Below are 25,734 nucleotides of genomic sequence, written 5' to 3'. Positions count from 1 at the left end.
CAGGACGTCACGAATCCTGATTGGGTCACGCCCGTCTCACGCCCGCCCTTGGGGGGAGCTACACCTCCTTAAAAGCTCCCCCTGCCATCATGGCGGCGCGCGACCGTCCTTCTATGTTTGGATGTCTGGCAGCGTGCTGCCACGCCAATGCTCAGGCACTATTGTCTTTTGTGGGCTTTGCCCTTGCTGCTCAGGCAGCACCTAGTTTGCAGGTCTTGCCCTGCCTTGCTGCTCCGGCAGTATCCCGTTTAGCAGGCTGTGTTCCTGTCCCAGGTGAGCTCCTCGAGTCTCTGTCGGACTCACTTGGTTTCTGAAGCACACGTGCGTGGGCACCTCTGTGCTACCCCCGTGCCATATTCCTGTGACTCCCGCTGGCACACGTGTGTAGGCACCTCTGTGCGTCCCCGTGCAACAGGTACACCGTACCAGAAGCCCCGAGCCATACAACCCTCACGGGTTAGGGCGGACCGGTGTACATAGATCGTCTGTGACGTTCCAGACGATCACTAGCAGCAACCCGCTCACTCTTTCCTGACCATAGCAGCGGTCCCTTACACCGCACAGTGGACCTTGACCGGCGGAAGCTGTCCATTTCCCATCTTGGCACGCTTCCCCGGGTCCCCCTCGTAACAGTTATCTATCACTTTTATTATTTTTGCTCATGGATCTAAGAACTGACAAGCAGGTAGCTGCTTACTACCTGTCTTTTCTGTCCGGCACTACTCTCTAGCTGACTCAGAGTGCTCACAGACCGCTCATGCCGGTGATTCTTTGGCTTCTACTGATGTCACATCGACAAAGCAGAATTTTCTCTCCCACTCTTCTGTCGATGGGGTGTCTCTACTGACATCATGTAGATTGACAGGCGACTCCCCACTAACTGTCTGGCACTACTCTCTAGCCAGCTCAGAGTGGCCATGGACCACTCATGCCGGTGATTATTCAGCTTCCACTGATGTCACATCGACAGAGCAGAATCTTTTCTCCCAATCTTCTCTGTCAATGGGGAGTCTCTGCCGACATCATGTAGCTTGACAGCCGGCTCTCCACTGCCTAACGGAGGAGAGCTTACTGTCGATCATCATGATGTCGGTAGTGATGCCCCATCGACAGGGTGGAAGAGAAGGTGCAACTTTGTTGATGAGTGATGAATTGGCAGAGATCGTCCTAGTGCAGAACAGGCTGGTAGTTAGGATCTAATTGCCTGTTGTATTATTTTTGTGCATGAAGCTAAAATCTATGTCCTGGATAACCCCTTTAAACTGAGATCAAGTGGCTTAAATTTTCCCAATAGGTCAGGGCTTTAAATAGAAATTAATTTAATTCACTTCAATTAGGATCAGAATTGTTGACATAATCAAGGGCCTAAACAATGTCATCTGTTCCAGAAAGAATCAAGAGGTTTTATAGTTAAATTGTTAGCGCCAACAAAAAGACTGTCAGTCATAAACACAATATCTAGGGAGTCCCACGGTTGCATAATTTAGTAAACAGTATACTGTACAAAAGATATGTTTCCAGTTAAAATGTAGACTAATGCGGGGGAATATTTCCCCAGTTCTCTTCTGTATTATGAAAACTATGGCGATAAAAAAAGAACATAAAGTGAAATGGAAGCTTAAACACAGATTTGACATTAGACGCTAGTCAAGATAAGCCCAGAGTGACACTTCTTTATGCTTCATTTAAAATATAGGCAAACAATAATAAAACAGAAGATAAAAGAAATGTAATTCACTTAAAGCAAGCGAAACTGAAAACTTTGATCCATAAAAAAGATAGAATTGTTATCTACAGAGAAACAGCTACAAGACTTACACAAAGAATGTCAGCTATTGAATAAAGCACGGCATTGATTTGAAAAGGAATTTGCCGTGCGGGTAAAGATAGCCCGGGCCCTGTCACTCATGGGGGACAATGGGCTCAGGACTAGTTCTATAAAGTTTTCAATTATTTAATTCTCTCATCTGCAAAGTGCATCAACATATTTACTTACTCATTATCAGTGTATTTGCTTTGAGATAGAGGTTTGGATTATTTTCTATTTATTTTTTTGGAAGCTCTAGTATTAGAAAATGATATAGTATGAGGCTCAATGACTTTCAGTAAAAAATGATGGCTTAAATAAAAATTAGATAAAAGAAAATTTAATAAAACTATATAGTGAGGCTGGAATAGAACATGGGCATACCTAGGAATAGGTAGAGAGTATGTCCATCAGGTGAGAGTAATGGGGGAGGGAATTAAACAAATTACTTTGGTCAAGTACCTGGTCAAGAAATTTCATTATATGGGTAGAGTCGGTGAGAGAAGGGAAGTCTAATTATAACTGTAGGTAGTATATAAAATTACTGATGAATTGGAATCATTCAGAGTCTTGATTTGAAACCTTTTTTTATTTGGTTAGCGCCAATAGATTCTATAGTGCTGTACAGGAGATTATTAATATCAATTCTTATCCTCATTTGGAGATTCACAGTCTGGGGATTCTATATTCAGGTCGGCCATCTTCACATACAGGCTCTTCCTAATGGGTACTCAGATTGACACTAAACACTGGGTGTAGCTTGGATAGATACATGGATAGTTCTTCGACGTTATCATTCCACTTTCTTCATTACTGACAATATGTCCACATCCATCTACTGGGGTCTCCACCAATACCAGTGCAGAGATTGTGATCCAGAGCAGGGGAAGCAGTCACCGGCCAGCACGGGACAGCCATGTCCAGGTCCTCTATGCTTCATCTGGTGAGAACCCTCTGAATGGAGAGGTCGGCAATTCCTGTGCAGACATTGCTTGTGGTACCAGCCTACTGGAAACTCCTCACAAGGTGAAACGGAGAGGACCTTTTCATGGCCGCTCCATGCTGGCCAGTAGGGAAGAGCATGTATGTGAAGATGGCAGACCTGGATATAGAATCCCCAGACTGTGAACCTGTTTATCTTAAAATCTACAAGGGATCATCAGATGAGAACGTTGCTTATCCTCATTTGGGAAGACAACCTAAGTTGTATTTAGTCCCTTATTCTTCCACTATAATTCACAGTGTGATGCAAATACAGGAGGTCAAATAATCTCCATTCAGCTGTTGTTCTATATTGGAGTCCCAGAGTTCCAGTAAGTTAAGGTAACAGTTCTGACCGCCATTTTTAAGTTACAAAAAAGTGACTATATTTCTTTAGTGCCGGCTGGAGGTATAACTAAAACAGCGCCATGACAAGAAGCAGTTTAGTACTGAACCGTATAACAGTTGCTTGCCCTGCTGTCCCTATCAACAACAATATAAAGGGTTAATAAAAAAATAGGCAAATATGACAGCATCACTTTGAAATCACTTCACTTTCAAATTTTCTTTAAAAGTTAAAGTTTTTGGATTCACCAAAATCTGATTTTTGTGATTTACATAGAGTGAATCCATCAAAATTGTGGCCATCCTACTTTTATTTTGCTAATTTCAAAAAGGTCAGGAAGGGGTTAAAAAACATTTTTTTTTTTAACTCATCTTGCTTCAGCTTTCAAGTGTGCTGCCACGCAGACCTAGTCTGGTAGTTTAGTCTGACTCTCCATAATTTGGGGGTTTTCGTCAGTAATAAAACTACATGGCATTATGGATTAGGATGTCACGTGAAGCCTAGTCAGCATCAGTGGCACTAAAGATGCTGGAAGATAAAATAAGACTGATGTCCGGATTGGAGCAAGGCAGTAGAGGGCTAGGATGTAGTATTTTGGGGGCCTTCAGCAGTGATCAGACCTCACGGCATTATGATGTCACGTGAAGCCTAGTCAGCATCAGTGGCACCAAAGATGCAGGAAGATAAAGTCAGAATGATGTCTGGATTGGAGCAAGGCAGTAGAGGGCCAGGATGAAGTATATATTTTTTTTTACTTTAACCTTTCTTTATTACACTCTAGGGTCTGAAAAGACCTGAGAACATAATAAGGCACATACGATTTGCATTGAATAAAATTGATGGAAATTGAATTTCCCATTGGAATTCAAGTGAATCTACTTATTTTGAATTTCACAAGATTCGCTCATCATTATGGTAAGGTAGGGTTTTATGCCAACAATGCCGTACTTTACCTAGCATAAAAAAAAAGTCAGTGTCTATTTTTAGGGAAGTCAAGCAAAGATTTACCCAGTTCTCAGTCGGGACTAGTAATTAACTAGTAACCTTTTTCCTCCTACCAATACATAATAGAGAATCTCTTGATGTGTACAGTAAGTTGGGTCTTCAAATACTAGGTTTCTGAAAGGATAAACTTAACCTATCTTGTTTACAAGTTTATAGGAAAACAAGAAGCGTTATTCAAACTCCTCGCAGTCATGGGCAGAGCTATCACTGGTGTCAGTATTTTTCTTACACATGTATACACATAAGGAAACATCTGTATCTTATTTAAATATGGTGCACTTGGAATGAATAATCAACCGGTTTTACTGAAGATAAGTGGATTGACGGGATACATCAACAAACTGAAGAAAACCAGCAGGTAAGAATGAATACAAAATTCTTTTTTATTGAAACATGAGAATAAAATCTGCAAATGTACTGTCACCAGCAAATATGAAGCAAAAAGAAGAGTAACCAACGCGTTTCGACAATATGAATGTCTTAATCATGGCATTATAGAATTCCATGATTAAGACATTTATAATGTCAAAACACGTCAGTAAACTTACTTCTGCTTCATATCTGTCGGTGCCAGTACATGTGCAAATTTTTATTCTCATGTTTCAATAAAGAAGAATTTTTTATTCATATTTACCTGCTGGTTCCGCTGATTTTTTCGGTTTGTTGATCCCATGCAGTCCTGACTATGGCGTGTTCCGTGCGGAGACTATGACTGATTCCCAGATTTCACTACATGTTGAGCTGGCTACTTTTCCTTTTTTCCTGACTTGATACAGAGTATATGATCCTTCCACTGTGAACTCAATTTTCCAATTTGTAACATCTACACATGGGGCTCAACTCTTCCGACTCCCAGACTGAAGCTTTAACAGACCAATTAGTTTATACTGTTGTGGTTATTACTTTGACAGGATAGGTGATACTTAACAGAGTAACAAAGCAAAGTTTCTATTTATTAAAAAAGTGTAAAATATCTTTAAATTGTTTTCATCATGTTAGCTCATCCATTTGGGAACATTTCTTCCCCAGATTAGTTTTTACTTTGTGCCTTTAGTAGGAGGCTTGAAATCTGTTTAGCTCATTATTGGATTCTTCATTCTACTTTAAGAGAAAAAGCAAGTTTATACTATTATTTAGGCCAGTTCAAAGACCTTTTGAAAAGGCAGTAGGTAACATCAATCAACAGCCGTTTTCCCAGGAAGACTGAATAGGTAAGTGAGATAATTGTAGAAATGGGCTCTGTGTGAGAGGCATTTCAGCAGGTGAAACATTGATTTACGTAGCATTTAAATTCATTGCCTTGTTCCCATTTTAAAGCTACATTGTTAATGGAAATTTTCCTTTTTTCCAATCACACTGAGTGACAAAATGAAAGCTAATTGACAGCTGCTGCCACAATGAGTCGAGTAAAGACTTGTGTGCAGCAAAAATATTTAAAGGAAACTTGGTTCTTGAAAAATATCATATAATTGTATTTAGTATTTTTACTGGAAGAAAAATTATATTGAATTGTGTATATATTTTTTTCTTTTATTACTTTTTAAGTTCTACTGTAAAGCAACCTTTGATAAAACTACTCGTGGTCGTAACCAGATATTTTTTCTTTTCTTTTTTTAGCAAACCCAACAAGAGCAGGAGGAAGAGAAATATCTGGGCCATCAGAGGTCATCAGGGAATCAAGTAGCACAACCGGCATGGTGGTCGGCATTGTTGCTGCAGCAGCCTTGTGCATTCTCATCCTTCTTTACGCTATGTACAAGTATCGAAATAGGGATGAAGGCTCCTATCATGTGGATGAGAGTCGAAACTACATCAGTAACTCAGCACAGTCCAATGGGGCTGTGATCAAAGAGAAACAACCCAGCAGCGCTAAAAGTTCTAACAAAAATAAGAAAAACAAGGACAAGGAATATTATGTCTGATCCCAGCCGCTTAACGAACACGTGTATAGAAATAGTCTTCATTTTATCTGAGACATAAAATTAACAAACTTATTTACTTTTTATGAAGCACATTGAAAATAACAAAAAAAAAGAAGACAGGGAATGCTAACGGGAAGGAAAGACTGTTTTTAAAAAAAATATATATAAAACAAACAGAAAAAAATATAAACAAGTATATTAAAGTTTTGTTTCCCAAAAACAGGAGCCAAACAAGATTTACAAATATCCACAGTGTTTCATTTACCCTGCCTGACCATTTACGTGGCTGGAATGTTTTGGAAAGAAACTGATTTACAAGAAACATTCTTAAAGCACACATAAATTTCCAACATTGAGGCACAATTAAAAGAAAAAAAAAGAAAAAAAAGCTACCTATGATTCTGGATACAGCCAAAGTGCTAGTACTCTCTCCAAAATTACGTTCTAATGCCAGCATAGACTTGTCCGAAAGTTGCAAACAACCGCGGTTTGCAGCATCAAGCGAAGAAGCATTGATTGAGGCACGTCTGCTTCATAACGCTGGCTTTTCTGAAGACTTGTATTAAAAAAAGGCAAAAACTTTCACAAAGCCCCTTTCTGGTTGTGAAGAGTATGCTATGGAGGCCTTATTTCACAAAATATGGAATATAAGGCCCTTTTTCAAAATAAAACAAAAGGGATAGATGCAATCATTGAAAATTTTCATGCACGCTTAATATGTTACTACATATGTTTATATAAAACACATCTATATGTGCTTTCTGGACTGTGACAAGTGATGTTTTATAGCCTGTTGTATAGACAATGCAAAATATATCTGCTCTTCAGCCATTTTTGGTAACCTAAATGTTCTAAGTGTTGCTAGGTATAGAAAGTTTTCTGATGTCTGACACAACAGACGTGTTTCAGTTAAATGCCGCCATTACCCAATTTCTTTTTTTATTTTTTATTTCTTAATTCTCGTGAGTATGCCGCTGGGGATGTGTATGAATGTAAATTAAAAATCAAAAAAATGTTAATAATATACAGCACAATAGCCAACATTCCGCTGCAGCCAAGTTACAGTATGTTGGGCCGCAAGGTGCAAAGGTATCTAATACAGTCCAAATAAATGACAAAATTCAAGTCACTGACAGAGGCATTCCGTAGTTCTTTATGTTATCTAATTAACTGTAAGGAGCATTTACTTTTTAACAATGCAACAAAAAAAAAATGATCGCAGAAATTTTTATGCTTTAAAATAAAAAAAATCAATTATTAAAAAACAATGTTTTATGTAGCATTAATTAAAAGAATGCACTAGAATTATTTTTAAATACCATATAGAATACAAGAAACGGAAACAGAGATGCTATTCCTACATTTAGTAAAATTTATTTTTTTTAATTTTAGCTTTCATTTTCTTCAAAATAAAAACGATATTACAAAATTATAACGAGAAAGTTCATGCATTTTTACATTTCTTTTTAAATTTTAATGTGATAGCGTTCCTAATTTCTTGTTATATTCCTTAAACTCCCAATTTATTTTTTCATTTTCTTTAGATTAGAAGATAAACTTTTTTTTTTTTTTTTAAGCTTTAAAATAAAAGAAATCAATTATTAAAAACATTGTTTTATGTAGCATTAATTAAAAGAATGCACTAGAATTATTTTTAAATACCATATAGAATACAAGAAACGGAAACAGAAATGCTGTTCATACATTTTGTAAAATTTAATTTTTTTAATTTCAGCTTTCATTTTCTTCCAACTGAAAATGTTATTCCAAAATTATAACGAGAAAGTTCATGCATTTTTACATTTCTTTTTAAATTTAAATGTGTTAGCGTTATAAATTTCTTTTTATATTCCTTAAACTCCCAATTTTATTTTTCATTTTCTTTAGAATAGAAGATAAACTTTTTATTTTTTTTTATCGAATAACATTTGCTGGGGGAAAAAAAGTTGAGAGTAACATTTTTCTTATAAGGAAATGCAGAGAGAATATATTAACCTAAAAGTGGGTACTTCAAGAGAACTCAGTCTTTCCACTTGAAGGCCTCCTGGGAAGAATATAGATGTTCACACATTATAGACAGGAAGATGGAATTTAAAATTAATTTAAACAGCAGGGGCAACAAAGCAAAAGATCTTGTTTTATTCACTGGGCTACTGATAAATAATGCTGGGAATCTAGACACGATTGTTAGAGCTTATCATTGACAAAAATACTATGTTAGGGCTGCCAAAGACATTTAGTATTATAGAACTGATTTTTTTTTTTGTGGGCAGGCGTTTGATCAATTTTTGGAATCGGTAGCTCATCTGAAAAAAAAAAAAAAATCTAGGGCATCAAATAACGTTTTCTGTATAAATCATGAGAATCCTGTTTGGACACCACTGAAAGTCAGCTGTACTCAGGGAAGAAAGTTATTTATTGCTGGACTACGCAAGGCATGATAGGTTTATCCATCATTTAGGTCTTCAAAATGGATGTACAGTAAATACTATACCCAAATGAGATTTGCCAAACAATTCAATTAAACATGTTATGGTAGCTAAAAAAAAATTCATGTCTTTTATAAAATATTGCAAACTTTATTTTAGGTAATGGAAATATCAAATGTGTTTTTTTGATATTTTCTATGTATACGTCTATTTTGCCAACACTTTATCTATCATTTATACATTAATCTACTATATCATTTACCAAATGGTTGTATTTCATATTTGCATATATATATATTTTATTATCAATGTTACTTTTAGTTATATTTTATCAAAGTATGTATGTATCTTGCTGTAGCATTTCAATACCATACAATATAAAACCCTTTGATCAAATGAGGATGAACCTAAAGCAACAGGGTTTCTGGTACCATTATCATTGAAAAGGGTAACTCCAGTGTATGAACTATGTTTCACTTGCCCGTGTATTTGCTGTATGAAGTCTGGATGAGGTGGCTTATTTCCAACTCTGTAACGTGTTGCCTTTACAACAAAACAAAAAAAACCAAACAGAGAATTACAGTGTGAATTGATTCATCCCCAAATTAAAAATAAGGAGGCCCAAAAACAATTTATTGTGTTTGTGTGATAGATATTGAAAATGAATTTATTTTGTTGCAAGGCCAATTTATCCATTACTGGAAATGCTAAGCAAGTGGAATTTATTGTTTTGTTAATAAAATGTTTCTTAATACACTATTTTGTTTTTATTTTTCAAAAAATATATTGAATGGTAATTAACTGTAAGTGACGCTTTTTCTAATTTTTCATGATGAGATCAGTTTTAATTTCAGTTCTAAAGCATCTTCTAGTATAAAACATTTAAAGATGTATAGCTCATAGACATGGTTGTCTCAATAACCATCATGTGTACTGCACTTTATACAGTTGAAACCAAAAGTTTACATACACTATCTAAAAAGACATATATACACATTTTTCTCACTAGCTGACATGAAGTCAGAATTAACCTTTCCCATTTTATGTCAATTGGGATTACCAACATTATTTATACATGCCTGATGCCAGAATAATTAGAGGGAGAATGTTTTAAGGCATTTTTAATACTTTATGCAATGTTAAAAGTTTACATACACTAAGGGGGGCTTTGCATGTTGCGACATCGCTACTGCGATCTCGCCGAGGTCAAATCAAAAGTGACGCACATCCGGCGCCGGTAATGACATCGCAACGTGTAAAGCACATCTAGAAGCACCAATAAACAATCGCAAAAGCGTCGAGAATCGGTGATCTGTGTAGTGTCAGTCATTTTCATAATTTCACTGCAGCGACAGGTACGATGTTGTTCCTCGTTCCTGCGGTAGCACACATCGCTGTGTATGAAGCCGCAGGAGCGAGGATCATCTCCTTACCTGCGTCCCGCCTGCAATGAGAAAGGAAGGAGGTGGGCGGGATGTTTACATCCCGCTCATCTCCGCCCCTCCGCTTCTATTGGCCGCCTGCCGTGTGACGTCGCTGTGACGCCGCACGACCCGCCCCCTTAGGAAGGAGGCGGGTCGCCGGCCAGAGCGACGTCGCAGGGCAGGTAAGTGTGTGTGAAGCTGCCGTAGCGATAATGTTCGCTACGGCAGCTATCACAAGAAATCGCACATGCGACGGAGGCGGGGACTATTGCGCTCGCCATCGCTGCAATCGGCTAGCGATGTTGCAACGTGCAAAGACCCCCTAAGAGTACTATGCCATTAAATAATGTGGGACAGCCCATATGATGATTTCTTGTCTTTGGAAGCTTCTGATATGTTTATTGGCAACATCTGAGTTAATTAGATACCCACCTGTGGATGTATTTTAATGTACACCAGAAACACACTGCTTCCTTGTGTAGCATCATGGAAAAGTCAAAAGAAACCAGCCAAAATGTCTGTAAGAGAGTTATGGACTTGCACAAGTCTGGTTCTTCCTTGGGTGTAATATCCAGATACCTGAAGGTGCCTTGTTAGTCTTTACAAATGATTGAATGCAAGTGCAAACAATATGGGAATGTCCAGCCATCATACTGCTCAGGAAGGAGACAGGTTCTGTGTACCAGAGATGAACGTGCTTTTGCCAGTCATAAGCATATCAACCTAAGAACAAAAGAAAAAGACTTTTGTGAAGATGCTGGTTAAATCAGGTAAGATTCTGTCATTATCCACAGTGAAACAAGTACTGTATCAACATGGGCTGAAAGGCCACTCTGCCAGGAAGAAGCCATTACTCCAAAAGAAATATGAAAAGCCAGATTAATGTTAGCAAATGCACACAGGAAGAAATACCTTAATTTTTGGAGACATGTCCTGTGGTCTAATGAAGCTAAAATTAATCTGTTTGGCCATAATGACCATCATTACGTTTGGAGGAAAATGGGAGAAGCTATGAAGCCTAAGAACATAATCCCAACTGTGAAACATGGGGGTGGCAGCATCATGTTGTGAGGTTGTTTTGTTTGAGGAGGGACTGGTGCACTTCACAAAATAGATGGCATTATGAGGAAAGAAGATTATGTGGCAATACTGAAGCAACATCTCAGGACGTCACCCAAGAACTTAAAGCTTGGGCGGAAATGGGTCTTCTAAATGGATAATGACCAGAAACATACTGCCAAATGGGTTACAAAAAAGCTTAAGGATAACATAGTCAATGTTTTGCAGTGGCCATCACAAAACCCTGATCTCAGGCCTATCGAATATTTATGGGCAAAGCTAAAGAGGCCGATGCGAGCAAGGCGACCTACAAACATGGCTCAGTTACACCAGTTCTGTCAGAAGTAATGGATCCAAATTCCTACCAACTATTGTCAGAGGCTTGTGCAAGGGTATCCAAAACATTTACAGTCACACAGTTTAAGACCAATAGTATCAAATACTAATGAAATGTATGTAAACTTTTGACTTTGCAGAAAGTAATAAAAATGCCTTAAATATTCACTCTTTCACATTATTCTTGCATTTGGCAAATAAAAATAATTTTGGTTCCTAATTGATCTAAAATATGAAAGGATAATTCTGATTTCATGTCAGATATTGAGAAAAACATGCAGATGTGTCTTTTTTAAACTGTATGATACTAGATTCTAGCTGCATTTAAAAATAATGAGAGATTTGACTGTGTGAGGCTGACCTGGCCTGAAATGCAAATACAGTTTTGAATATACCGATGTGTTTTTCTCTACCTTTTTTTTGTATTGACATACAGTACAGACCAAAAGTTTGGACAGTCCTTCTCATTCAAAGAGTTTTCGTTAATTTTCATGACTCTGAAAATTGTAGATTCACATTGAAGGCATCAAAACTATGAATTAACACATGTGGAATGAAATACTTAACAAAAAAGTGTAAAACAACTGAAAATATGTCTTATATTCTAGGTTCTTCAAAGTATCCACCTTCTGTTTTGATTACTGCTTTGCACACTCTTGGCATTCTCATGATGAGCTTCAAGAGGTAGTCACCGTAACTCGGCACACGCAACTAGCACTAGCCGTTTTTCCACACTTAAACGTGGAGGAGAAAGCAGCCAGCTGGGCAACCCAGGGCACAGCCCAAAATGGCAGCTGACACCTAGGCGCAACTGGAACCGCAGCAGGCTGCTTGCGTTTACGGCGGCAACGATTCATAACAACAAATACCAGCCAAAATAACAGGTGTACTTCTTCGCGTGGATAATCTGATATGATCCCTTTTTTCACGGACACGACCATCGCTAACAAATGTAGATGAGGCACCAAAACAGCATCTGCTTCAATGGATCTCAAGTGTTCCATAAAGTGGCCTCTCCTCCACCTCAAGTTCAATATCCCAAATACTACATTCCTCTGTGGCGTCAAACCAATTGCACTTGCTTCCTAACAGCTCTCAAGTTTCCACCAGCCCTGCTGAGTATGGGGTAACAGAGATGGTTGAGTCTGCAGAGCTGTTCAGTCACACTATAGCCTGGGAATCAGAGGTCTGCTCCAAAGCTGCAGTGAGTACAGACAAGGAAGTTATTATTATTTATTTATAGAGCACTATTGATTCCATGGTGCTGTACATGAGAAGGGGGTTGCATACAGAATACATATACAAGTAACAATAGACAGACTGGTACAGAGGCAAGAGGGCCCTACCCTTGCGGGATTACATTCTAAAGGATTTTGGGGAGGAGACAGTAGGTGGGGTGGAGGTTGGGCAGCAGCTACACACGATGGTGGGGTCATTGAAGGTTATAGTCATTTCTGAACAGATGAGTTTTCAGTTTCCGTTTGAAGCTTGCGGGTGTAGCACATAATCTGACGTGTTGAGGTAGCGAGTTCCAGGAGACAGGGAAAATAATCTGCACAGATGCCCAGAAGCTTTGTGAGTCGGATCCAGGCCCCGATGAAGAAGGTGCTGAGCATAATGTACACCCTCATTCCCAAACAGTAAATCTGTTACGGGGGACCGGCAGATTAAGACTAGGGGTATATATCCCAATCGCCAGTCGGGGCCCACCGTGCTCCAGATGGTAATGGAGCTGCTGGCACCCTGTGGGTTAGGCTGAGACTATAGAGGTGGATGGCTCTGAGATAACTCAAGGAACCGGTCACATGTGTAGGGACACGTCAGACCGGACGACAACCCAGTTAGCGTTTCGGTGGAGCGAACGCTACTCCAACCATGTGTGTAACAACACATCAGGCCGGATGGTAACCAGTTAGCATTGACCGAGAAGACCGCTGCGACAGCGCCCTGTCGGCCACGTGTGTAAGACACGTCAGGCTGAGCGGTCCTCCGATTAGCGTTTCTGGCCACCACTCGACTGGCCACATGTGTAAAGGACACGTCAGACCAGGTAGTCACACCAGTAGCATTTAACTGGGAAGCCGAGGATGATAATAGGGTTCACACACCCAATCCAGGAACACCCTGTTAACTTCACAGGGGTTCTGGGGTGCACTGTCCGTGCGCGTAGAGGGCACAACCGGACAGGTGGCGCAGCAGGTACACTGTCCGTGTGCGTAGAGGGCACTCTGGGACAGGTGACGCAACAGGTATTCTGTCCGTGTGCGTAGGAGGCACAACTGAACAGGTGACGCAGCAGCCGCAGCCCAGTTAACGCCACTGGACTGCTCTAGCACAAAAGGAACGGTAGCAAAGAAGCACGGCGCCTGACCCTCATGTGCTGAGCCACGAATCTTGGCGTAACAGGCACCGTTCGCCTAGCCCTACCTACCGCTTCCAACAAGGCTTATGCCACCAAGAACTCTAAATGAAGACTGCGCACCTCCATGTTGTCTCCAGCCCCTTTTATAACCTGGGTCCTCCCCAAACCCAGGGTGGAACCACCAAGGTCCAATAGCAGAGTGCCATGTCATCACTAACGTGACATGCGACCTATCCGGAACCGCCACGTCATTGATGACCTCATGGCAGCCACGCCCTAAACACTTCACCAGTCATCATCTGACGACCAATGGTGAGGTGCCAGATCATAGGGGCGGGCCTCTGTGATCCAGTCCGGAGTTGCCACGTCATCAGGACACCTGACACCCTCTGCCCTATCAGGGCCTGCCACCTCACGGACATGCTCAGTGAGGTCCTTACCGGACCTAGCCTCTGATGCACTAAGTGCCTGAGCATGCTCAGTAGCCTGAGCAACAGGCTTAGAAAGCAGACTATCAGTTTGAGCATGCTCAGTAGGCACATCCCAGAACTTAGACACAGTACGAAGTCCAAATACCTGTGCAAAGAGGCTTTTAGGGTTAATTGTGGGAGCATGCTCAGTAGCCTGAACTGGGGACTTAGTCTCAGACATAACACAAACAGGCTGAGCATGCTCACTAGGCAAAACACCGGGCTTAGACTCTGGCTGGGGTAAATCGGTGCACGCATGCGCACTAGCCGCCTCTCCACACTTAGACGTGGTGGAAGGAACAGCCAACTGGACAACCCGAGGCACGGCCAAGAACGGCAGCTGGCACCTGGGCGCAACAGGAACCGCAGCAGACTGCTTGCGGCTATGGCGGCGCCGGTTCGTAACAAAATCCTCCTGCTGGTGGAGACAATGGGGAACATGATGGGGAGACTCAGATACCTGATTGGAACGACAACTTTACTATTCGGTCAGGGCAGGAAGAGGTTGTCTCGGAGGACTCAGGACGAGGGGAATGAAAACACACAGGGTGATGATGAGGTTGGAGACCCCACTTACTGTCAAACCAAAGTCACCCAGTCGATGAGGTCAACAGATGAGGTGGAGGAGGATGCTACTGACGACGAGGTTACGTTGCGTCTTCCTGGACAGAGACAAAGTACTGGAAGCACGTCAACAACTGAATCCTCGGCCACAACTCTGCCTCTGAGCAGAAGTCGTGGTGGCTCAATATCTCAGTAGAAGGCAAAAACGCACAACTTTGAGTACTTCGTCCATGAAGTGTCACATGGATATGAATTGATAGCGTGAGAGTGTATTACTCAGCTTTAGCCACTGTCAATGCAACATGCTTATTTGCCATTCATTGCATGCATTGTTGCAGACTACACACAAGGGGCTGCTGTTTTTTTGCATCTGCCTTTGTCTGTTTGGTCACTGTAGCAATAGCAAAACGGTCTTCGGCTGTGGACTTGGAGATGCTGTCTATGAACAGAAGGAAAAGCTGAAGGTGTGTGTTACAGCACGGAGCCACCGCAGAAACACTTCGGTCAATTGTGAGGGGAGTCGTGTTGGAGTTTGGTGAGGAGGACCGTAACGCCTGTGAGCAGCATCCTGTGCCACAGACCGACATTCTTCCGGTGCTGTCTATACTGTTTACCGTGAGAGGAGTGTAAAGTCTGTATTTATGGCAACTGGACACAGTAGTCGGGTACGGTAGGCTAGGCCCAGACAGTAATGTGTGCACGCAACACTTTTATTAGCAAAACACATATCTGTTCTGGTTAAGCTGACTATATAGACAATAAGACTTGCTGCCTCTGCACTGTCAAATTGTCACTTACAGTTTAAATCATAGAGGGACAGCGACACATGTTTGCATTGACTGTTGCTTTACAAGATTTCCATGACTGTGTTGCTGAGCTGTGTGGTTTGCATTCACACTGTTATCATCTTCCTTATCTGTGATGCTTCAGCTAACAAGGGTATTAAGGGGGGGGTAATGGGTTTTATCTATGTTTAGATAGATAAGTTTTAAACTCTTGGGATGCGCCACTGGTAAGTCGTGTTCACACACACACACACACACAATTACTCCTGCTACGCAGAGGGATTACCAGGTAGTAAGCAACTGAATAGATTATTCTATTCTTTCAGTTTTATGCATGGTTCTTATTGTTTGTTTTGGGAAAGTTAATCATTTATCAACCCAACTGCCTAGAGTCCTTTTCCTGTTGCATAGTTTTGCTGCATACTGGGGAGCCCACCCTGTACATGACTTTAAATGAAGCATAAGTCGCAATGGGAAGTTCACTGTGCTACAATGCGGCCTAGCGGGGCTGTGCAACCACCGCCTGCCCCATCAAGTGCATCTGCGTGCTCTTCATCCTCTGTGACTGTGGGGACAGCAGTCTCACATGGTTTTTCACGCTGAACTTCCACCCCTTTACCTGCAACAGGGAGTGTGATTGGCAGGTCATCAGTTGTTTTGGAAGTGGAAACAGATGGTATTGTTGAGCTGTCAGACATCAAGAGAACCACCATTGGATGAAGGCAACATTATATCCATGCCTGCACCTTCATCACAGATTGGCTAGACGACCTGCAGTTAATAATTGCGTAGCAGAAATGGAGAGGAGTGTAGAATGCACATGTGTTGTACCTTGCTTGGCAGCAAAGGAACACTAAGGTAGTATCCCAGACAATTGTAGTATGCCCCTAAAAGTGTCAGCACTTTTGTAAATTAAAATTGTGTAGCAGAAATGGAGGAGTGTAGAATGCACATGTGGTGTACCTTGCTTGGCAGCAAAGGAACACTAACTTTGTATTCCAGACACTTTTAGTATGGCATAAAAAGTGTCAGCTCTTTGGGCAAATAAAATAGCGTGGCAAAAGTGTGCAGGTGGGTACACTGCCCGGGTTCTGTGGGTACCAGGACAGGAAAGGAACACTAACTTAGTATTCCAGACACTTTTAGGATGGCAGAAAAAGTGTCAGCTCTTTGGGCAAATAAAATAGCGTGGCAAAAGTGTGCAGGTGGGTACAGTGCCCAGGTTCTGTGGGTCAGTGGACAGGAAAGGAACACTAACTTAGTATTCCAGACACTTTTAGGATGGCAGAAAAAGTGTCAGCTCTTTGGGCAAATAAAATAGCGTGGCAAAAGTGTGCAGGTGGGTACAGTGCCCGGGTTCTGTGGGTCAGTGGACAGGAAAGGAACACTAACTTAGTATTCCAGACACTTTTAGGATGGCAGGAAAAGTGTCAGCTCTTTGGGCAAATTAAATAGCGTGGCAAAACTGGGCAGGTGGGTACCATGCCCGGGTTCTGTGGGTACCAGGACAGGAAAGGAAGCCTCACTTTCTATCCCTCCTAATGATGAAATGCAGCAAGGAATTCCCTGAGCTGAGGTATACAGACGCTGTTATCTAAAGCTGTACACAGCGTTTGCACAAACCTGCCTATCAGCTATGGCTATGAACGCCTGGAAATCAGCCCTGAAAAGAGCTAAAATAACAAGCAGTCCCTAATCCCTACAGCGCTGTGTAGCTTGCACTATGTCTATAGTGCACACAGCAGGATCGGCGGCAGCATCGTGAGCGGTGACTGTCACCCACACGCAGAAGGCAGATAATGGCGGCGACAGGGAAAATGGCTGTATTTTATAAGGCAAGGACATGTGACATTCACAGCCTATGACACATGCATTGCTTGTCTGGCAAAAATCCACTTAGGTGTGTGTGTGTCTGTGATTGGCTGACATCCTGGCCCGCCCCACTGCGCGCGCGCTTAGGAAAAAAAAAAAATGGCGATCGGCATTCTCTCAGCATCACAAATCTAAACCACGTCCCCCCCGTACACTATACGCTGAAATTTGATAATAGCGTGAATCACAGTGACTCACACTATTACAGTGAAAAGCCAGCTAGTAACTAGTTAGGCTTTTTGCTGATCGAACCGTTATCGAACGTAACTCGAGCTATCGAGCTTTTATTAAAAAGCTCGCGTTCGAGTTCGATCTCGAGCACCCCCAAAAATCACTCGAACATGAAATTGGCGAACCTCGAACATCGCTCAACTCTATTGCCGGCATCTACAGCTCACCTGGACGATATCATTATTGTGGTGTAATCCACATACAATGTCATGCCAGGTCGGCTAATAAAGAGTACATATAAGCGGACCTGTGGGTTCAGTTTTCGAACCGAACACTAACTTAAAAAACAGGGTTTGTAGTTTTGATGCTGTACATGTGAACTTAACTTGTACGAGCAATGCTGTGCTCAGGTACGCTTGGAACTCAGCCATGTGTGAGCCATGTGTAGTGTTTGAACAGCTCACACTGGGGGTAACAACAGCAGGATCACATGTGGTCAATAACAAAAAAATTGAAAAAGCCCGCTGACCCTCCCCCGGATATATTCTGTTTATTGCTAGCTGTATATGGGTGGAGACTCAAATTGCCAATAAGGCATTCCGAACCTCCTCGGGCCAAGTTCGGACAGGTGGAGGTTTGGTTCATTTGCTGCCAGCAAACTAAACTTCCAGAGGTTCACTCATCTTTAGTCAAGAGAAAAATCTTGGATGCCGGTAGGTAGTAGGCAATTTGCAGAATTCAAATCCAAAAGTCACAGAAAATCAACATGACTGTAGGACCACAGACAGACCAATTATATTACTTACCTATCTACCACCTCTGCTCCTTACAGTCACCTGTGCATCCCTTCTTACATCTTCAGATCTCTGCAGTGAGCGCCAAAATCCTTGTGATGCTCATTCTGAGCCATGACTTCCAGCTCTGATGAGACCTGGAATAGGTCTACACATACACACACAAGGTCATGACACATGTGTTGTGACTAGAGATGAGCGAACCGGTCGGCTCGAGGTCGGTTCGCCGAACGGAGGTCCCGTTCGAGTTCGGTTTGTCGAACGTTCGACGAACCGAACTCGAACCGCATAGGAAACAATGGCAGGCATTCACAAACACATAAAAACACCGAGAAAACACCCTCAAAGGTGTCCAAAAGGTGACAAACAACTCACAACACAACACAAACACATGGGAAAGTGACAAGAACAAATTCTCATGCGAAAACAAAAGAGCGTAACGAGGAAAAAGAGGACGAGACACAGATATAGGCATGGGACGCCCTTCTAAAATCATGTAAAACACCGCAAGGTGACTCCAAGCGGAGTCTCCCTTTTTTCCAAAAATTGGGCCCCACACACACCCACCCATTCAGTGGCAGCACTTGCGCCCTAGTTGTACACTTTACAGCTAGATTTGCATCAAGCACATTCAAAAATACGCCATTCTTAACTGTCCCCAGGATGACACCGGGGTAGGTAGCAAAGTCTTTGCTGAACCATGACTTGTTCATCTTGGCTCCTTTTAAAAAACAATGTAAGCAAGGGTTACTCCAAGCGGAGTCTCCCTTTTTTCCAAAAATTGGGCCACACAGACACCCCATCAGTGGCAGCACTTGTGCCCTAGTTGCAAACAGGATGTTTTGATTTGCATCAAGCACATTCAAAAATACGCCATTCTTATCCGTCCCCAGGATGACACCGGGGTAGGTAGCAAAGTCTTTCCTGATCCCAGCTCTGTTCATCTTGGATCATTTTTAAAAAACACAGCAAGCAAGGGTTACTCCAAGCAGAGTCTCCCTTTTTTTCCAAAAATTGTGCCCCACACACACCCACCCATTCAGTGGCAGCACTTGAGCCCTAGTTGTACACTTCACAGCTAGATTTGCATCAAGCACATTCAAAAATACGCCATTCTTAACCGTCCCCAGGATGATACCGGGGTAGGTAGCAAAGTCTTTGCTGAACCATGACTTGTTCATCTTGGCTCCTTTTAAAAAACACAGCAAGCAAGGGTTACTCCAAGCGGAGTCTCCCTTTTTTAGAAAAATTGGGCCACACACACACACCCACCCCTTCAGTGGCAGCACTTGTGCCCCAGTTGTACACTTCACAGCTAGATTTGCATCAAGCACATTCAAAAATGCGCCATACTTAACCGCCCCCAGGATGACACCGGGGTAGGTAGCAAAGTCTTTCCTGATCCCAGCGCTGTGCATCTTGGATCATTTTTAAAAACAATGTAAGCAAGGGTTACTCCAAGCGGAGTCTCCCTTTTTTCCAAAAATTGGGCCACACAGACACCCCATCAGTGGCAGCACTTGTGCCCTAGTTGCAAACAGGATGTTTTGATTTGCATCAAGCACATTCCAAATCCACAAGCATTTACTCTCCCCAGGATGACACAGGGTAGTAAATTCCTTGTGGATCCATGACTTGTTCATTTTGATGAACGTTAGTCTGTCCACATTGTCACTGGACAGACGTGTGCGCTTATCTGTCAGCACACACCCAGCAGCACTGAAGACACGTTCAGAGACAACGCTGGCAGCTGGACACGACAAAATCTCCAAGGCGTAAGTGGAGAGCTCTGGCCACTTTTTAGAAATTTGAAGCCCAAAATGAGCAAGGCTCCATTTGCAAAGTCATGGCATCGATGTTCATTTGGAGATACTCCTGTATCATCCTCTCCAGCCGTTGACTATGTGTTAGACTTGTTGTCTCTGATGGCCTTGCAAAGGAGGGTCTAAAAAAATTATGAAAAGATTCCATAAAATTGCTGTTACCAGCACCAGATACAGTCCTACTGGTACGGGTAGACTGTTGAAGATGACGAGACCGTCCCATGTTTGTCAAGTTACAACTGGGAGATTCACTCCCTGCACCTGCACGGTTGTTTGGTGGAAAAGCCGAGCTAAGATCGAGTAACAGCTTCTGCTGATACTCCTGCATACGTGCGTCCCTTTCTATTGCTGGAATTATGTCACAAAATTTGGACTTGTACCGGGGATCTAATAGTGTGGCAAGCCAATAGTCATCATCACTTCTAATTTTGACAATACGAGGGTCATGTTGGAGGTAGTGCAGCAAGAAAGCACTCATGTGTCTTGCGCAGCCATGCGGACCAAGACAACGCTGTGTTTGTGGCATAGAGGTGCTAACCATTCTTTCTTCCTCTGACATCTCCCCCAACCTCTTTCAACTGAAATTTCACCAAGGTCTCCCTCATCCGCTGAGTCTTCCATGTCCATGGACAGTTCGTCCTCCATTTCTTCATGTTCTCCTGCACCTTCCTCAACATTTCGCCTGCTACCATGCGCCCTTGTTGATCCCTGTCCCCCATGGTCCCATGCCTGCCGCGTTGGTGATGATGAACGTCTGGACCTTGGTGATGTTGTTGTGTCTTGCGCATATGAATCCTCCTGTAGTTCCTCCCCTTCCTGTTGTTCCACCCCCTGACTCCGAATAGTGTTTAGCGTGTGCTCCAGCATGTAAATGACTGAAATTGTCATGCTGATAATGGCATTGTCAGCGCTAAACATATTCGTCGCCATGTCGAAACTGTGCAGAAGGGTGCATAGGTCCTTGATCTGAGACCACTCCATCAGGGTGATCTGCCCCACCTCTGCATCTCGTTGGCCCAGGCTATACGTCATGACGTATTGCACCAGGGCTCGGCGGTGCTGCCACAGTCGCTGTAACATGTGGAGAGTCGAATTCCAGCGTGTCGGCACATCGCATTTCAGGCGATGAACCGGCAGGCCGAAAGACTTCTGGAGCGATGCAACTCGCTCAGCTGCGGCGCTTGAACGGCGGAAGTGAGCAGACAGTTTTCGTGCCCTGGTCAGAAGGCCATCTAGGCCGGGATAGTGTGTTAAAAATTGCTGGACAACAAGGTTCAACACGTGAGCCATACAAGGTACGTGTGTCACCTTGCCCAGGCAAAGGGCCGCACCCAGGTTTGCAGCATTGTCGCACACGGCCTTACCAGGCTGCAGGTTGAGTGGAGTCAACCATTTATTAAACTCGGACCGCAGAGCTGACCACAACTCCTCAGCTGTGTGACTCTTATTCCCAAGACATGTCAAGCTAAAGACTGCCTGATGACGTTGCGCTCTGCTGTCAGCATAGTAATGAGGGGTGCGTGCTTCCTTCTGCGCAGTGAGAATGCTGGTGGCCTGACCAGGCAGGCTTGGGGCGGAGGTGGAGGACACAGATGAGGTGGAGGAGGCAGAAGCAGTGGCGGAACTTGGACAGACAGAGGATTGACACACAAGTCGTGGGGACGGCAAGACTTGTGCAGCAGACCCTTCATCATCTATCACCATAGTTACCCAGTGCCCAGTCAGCGACATGTAACGTCCCTGTCCATGCTTACTGGTCCAAGTATCGGTGGTAAAATGCACCCGTTCACACACAGAGTTTCTCAAGGAAGCGGTGATGTTGTGTGCGACATGCTGGTGTAGCGCGGGCACACCTTTCTTAGAGAAGTAGTGGCGACTGGGCATCTGGTACTGGGGCACAGCGACAGACATAAGGTCTCTAAAATCCTGTGTCTCCACCAGGCGAAAAAGGCAGCATTTCGGTAGCCAAGAGCTTACAGAGGGATAAAGTCAACCTCTTAGCTTTGTCATGGGTCGCAGGAAATGGCCTTTTATTTGTCCACATCTGAGGGACAGAGATCTGGCTGCTGTGTGTAGATGGTGTTGAGTAGGGTGTCCCTGGAAAAATGCAGGTTTGTGAGGAAAGTGCAGGCGGAGACATGATGTTGCCTTCATCCAACGTTGGTGCTATCGATGTCTGAGAGAGCTGTACACACGCACTTGTTTCCCCTTCCAAACCAACTGACGACCTACCAAGCAAACTGCCTGTTGCGGTTACAGTGGTGGAAGTTGTGCGTGGAAAACCAGGTGTGACAGCTGTCCCCACAGTCCTAGAAGATGAAGAGTGCGCGGATGCACTGGAAGGGGCAGGCGGTGGATGGTTCGCTCCGCTAGGCCGCATTGCAGCACGGTGAGCTTCCCACTGGGACATATGATATTTATTCATGTGACGATTCATGGAAGAAGTTGTCAAACTGCTGAGGTTTTGACCTCTACTAACAGAATCATGACAAATTTTACAGATCACATAATTTGGGCGATCTTTTGCTATGTCAAAAAAGGACCAGGCTAGGCAAGGCTTAGAGGGCATGCGACCTGCTGAGCCCCCCCGACTAGTGCTCAGAGGCAGAGTGGTGGCTGAGGATGCAGTTGTAGACGTGCTACCAGTGCTCCGACTGTGTCCAGGAAGGCGCAAGGTAACTTCGTCGTCGGTTGCATCCTCCTCCACCGCCTCTGTTGACCTCCTCGAGTGCCTGACTGTGGGTTGACAGTAGGTGGGATCTAGAACTTCCTCATCAATTGTTGTGTTTGCACTCCCCTCACCCTCAGACTGAGCCTCTTCTTGCCCTGACCGAATATTTAAGTTGTTATCCCAATCTGGTATCTGCGTCTCATCGTCATCAGTATGTTCCTCATTGTCTATAACCACAGGTGTTACAGTTTGTGACAAAGGGTCAACATTATGCTCTGAAACTTGGTCCTCACGGCCTGAATCAGAGTCACAAAGGTTCTGGGCATCACTGCAGACCATTTCTTGGTCTGTACTCACTGTAGCTTGGGAGCAGACCTCTGATTTCCAGGCTATAGTGTGACTGAACAGCTCTGCAGACTCAGCCATCTCAGTGCCACCATACTGTGCAGGGCTGATGGAGACTTAAGAGCTGGGAGAAAGCAAGTTTGATTGGGATGACAACTCAGAGAACTGGTGTTTTTTGGATGCGGTAGTTGAGGTGGCTGAGAGGGCACTTGTTGGACCACTTGAGATCCATTCAAGCATTTTCCTTTTTTGGCCATCATCTACCTTTGTTCCTGTTGTTCGTGTCCGTAAAAAAGGGAGCACATCGGATTGTCCACGGTAAGTAGTAGACATCTTACGTTTGCTAGTAGATGGTCTATCTTCAGCAGATGTTAATGGAGCTTTGCCACCTTCCCCACGGACAAACACTTTTTTTCCTTTTCCAACACGCCTCTTCCCCTTTCCACCAGCATCTGTCATTTTGCCACTCATGTTGATTGCGACAAGATTGTGCACTTAAAATGTGGTAGTAAAAATTGAGAGGTGGTGTAGATTGCAGAGGTGGTCTAGCTTTATTAACAACAGAATAAAAACAATAATTATCCCTGACAATGCAACTACGGCCCTTAAACTGGCAGCATAAATTGCTAGTATAATGGCTTAGTAACAATGAGTTTGAGTGTGCAATGCAGGCAGACTTGATGCAAATATCTTTGCACTTGTGGGACGATACAGAAGTCCAATAGCCACGTTTAGGATGCCACTAAGTTCACTCAGTGTTTGCTAGTATAATGGCTTAGTAACAATGAGTTTGAGTGTGCAATGCAGGCAGACGTGCTGCAAATATCTTTGCACTTGTGGGACGATACAGAAGTCCAACAGCCACGTTTAGGATGCCACTAAGTTCACTCAGTGTTTGCTAGTATAATGGCTTAGTTATAATGACTTTGAGTGTGCAATGCAGGCAGACATGCTGCAAATATCTTTGTACTAGTGGGACGATACAGAAGTCCAACAGCCACGTTTAGGATGCCACTAAGGTCACTCAGTGTTTGCTAGTATAATGGCTTAGTAACAATGAGTTTGAGTGTGCAATGCAGGCAGACGTGCTGCAAATATCTTTGCACTACTGGGGCAATACAGCAGTCCAACAGCCACGTTTAGGATGCCACTAAGTTCACTCAGTGTTTGCTAGTATAATGGCTTAGTAACAATGAGTTTGAGTGTGCAATGCAGGCAGACGTGCTGCAAATATCTTTGCACTTGTGGGACAATACAGAAGTCCAACAGCCACGTTTAGGATGCCACTAAGTTCACTCAGTGTTTGCTAGTATAATGGCTTAGTAACAATGAGTTTGAGTGTGCAATGCAGGCAGACGTGCTGCAAATATCTTTGCACTAGTGGGAAGATACAGAAGTCCAACAGCCACGTTTAGGATGCCACTAAGTTCACTCAGTGTTTGCTAGTATAATGGCTTAGTAACAATGAGTTTGAGTGTGCAATGCAGGCAGACGTGCTGCAAATATCTTTGCACTACTGGGGCAATACAGCAGTCCAACAGCCACGTTTAGGATGCCACTAAGTTCACTCAGTGTTTGCTAGTATAATGGCTTAGTAACAATGAGTTTGAGTGTGCAATGCAGGCAGACGTGCTGCAAATATCTTTGCACTACTGGGACAATACAGCAGTCCAACAGCCACGTTTAGGATGCCACTAAGTTCACTCAGTGTTTGCTAGTATAATGGCTTAGTAACAATGAGTTTGAGTGTGCAATGCAGGCAGACGTGCTGCAAATATCTTTGCACTTGTGGGACGATACAGAAGTCCAACAGCCACGTTTAGGATGCCACTAAGTTCACTCAGTGTTTGCTAGTATAATGGCTTAGTTATAATGACTTTGAGTGTGCAATGCAGGCAGACGTGCTGCAAATATCTATGCACTAGTGGGAAGATACAGAAGTCCAACAGCCACGTTTAGGATGCCACTAAGTTCACTCAGTGTTTGCTAGTATAATGGCTTAGTAACAATGAGTTTGAGTGTGCAATGCAGGCAGACGTGCTGCAAATATCTTTGCACTAGTGGGACGATACAGAAGTCCAACAGCCACGTTTAGGATGCCACTAAGTTCACTCATTGTTTGCTAGTATAATGGCTTAGTTATAATGACTTTGAGTGTGCAATGCAGGCAGACGTGCTGCAAATATCTATGCACTAGTGGGAAGATACAGAAATCCAACAGCCACGTTTAGGATGCCACTAAGTTCACTCAGTGTTTGCTAGTATAATGGCTTAGTAACAATGAGTTTGAGTGTGCAATGCAGGCAGACGTGCTGCAAATATCTTTGCACTACTGGGCCAATACAGCAGTCCAACAACCACGTTTAGGATGCCACTAAGTTCACTCAGTGTTTGCTAGTACAATGGCTTAGTTATAATGACTTTGAGTGTGCAATGCAGGCAGACGTGCTGCAAATATCTTTGCACTAGTGGGACGATACAGAAGTCCAACAGCCACGTTTAGGATGCCACTAAGTTCACTCAGTGTTTGCTAGTATAATGGCTTAGTAACAATGAGTTTGAGTGTGC

At 43.1% G+C, this 25,734-nt stretch overlaps 1 protein-coding gene across 15 annotated transcripts in view; it reads left to right on the top strand.

Annotated features, from left to right (window-relative positions):
• NRXN1 (neurexin 1) overlaps nt 1-9,244 on the top strand; it is a 2,061,945-nt gene extending 2,052,701 nt beyond the window's left edge. For all 15 annotated transcript variants that reach the window (XM_075339225.1, XM_075339229.1, XM_075339228.1 and 12 more), the window contains one exon: nt 5,757-9,244. In XM_075339225.1, the coding sequence (XP_075195340.1) occupies nt 5,757-6,061 (305 nt within the window). In that variant the 3' untranslated portion in view covers nt 6,062-9,244. The remainder of the gene's footprint in view (nt 1-5,756) is intronic.
• Nucleotides 9,245-25,734: the final 16,490 nt, after the last annotated feature.

Source organism: Anomaloglossus baeobatrachus, chromosome 3, assembly GCF_048569485.1.
Source record: "Anomaloglossus baeobatrachus isolate aAnoBae1 chromosome 3, aAnoBae1.hap1, whole genome shotgun sequence".
NCBI lineage: Eukaryota > Metazoa > Chordata > Amphibia > Anura > Aromobatidae > Anomaloglossus > Anomaloglossus baeobatrachus.
This window is presented reverse-complemented; position numbering and strand designations above follow the sequence as displayed.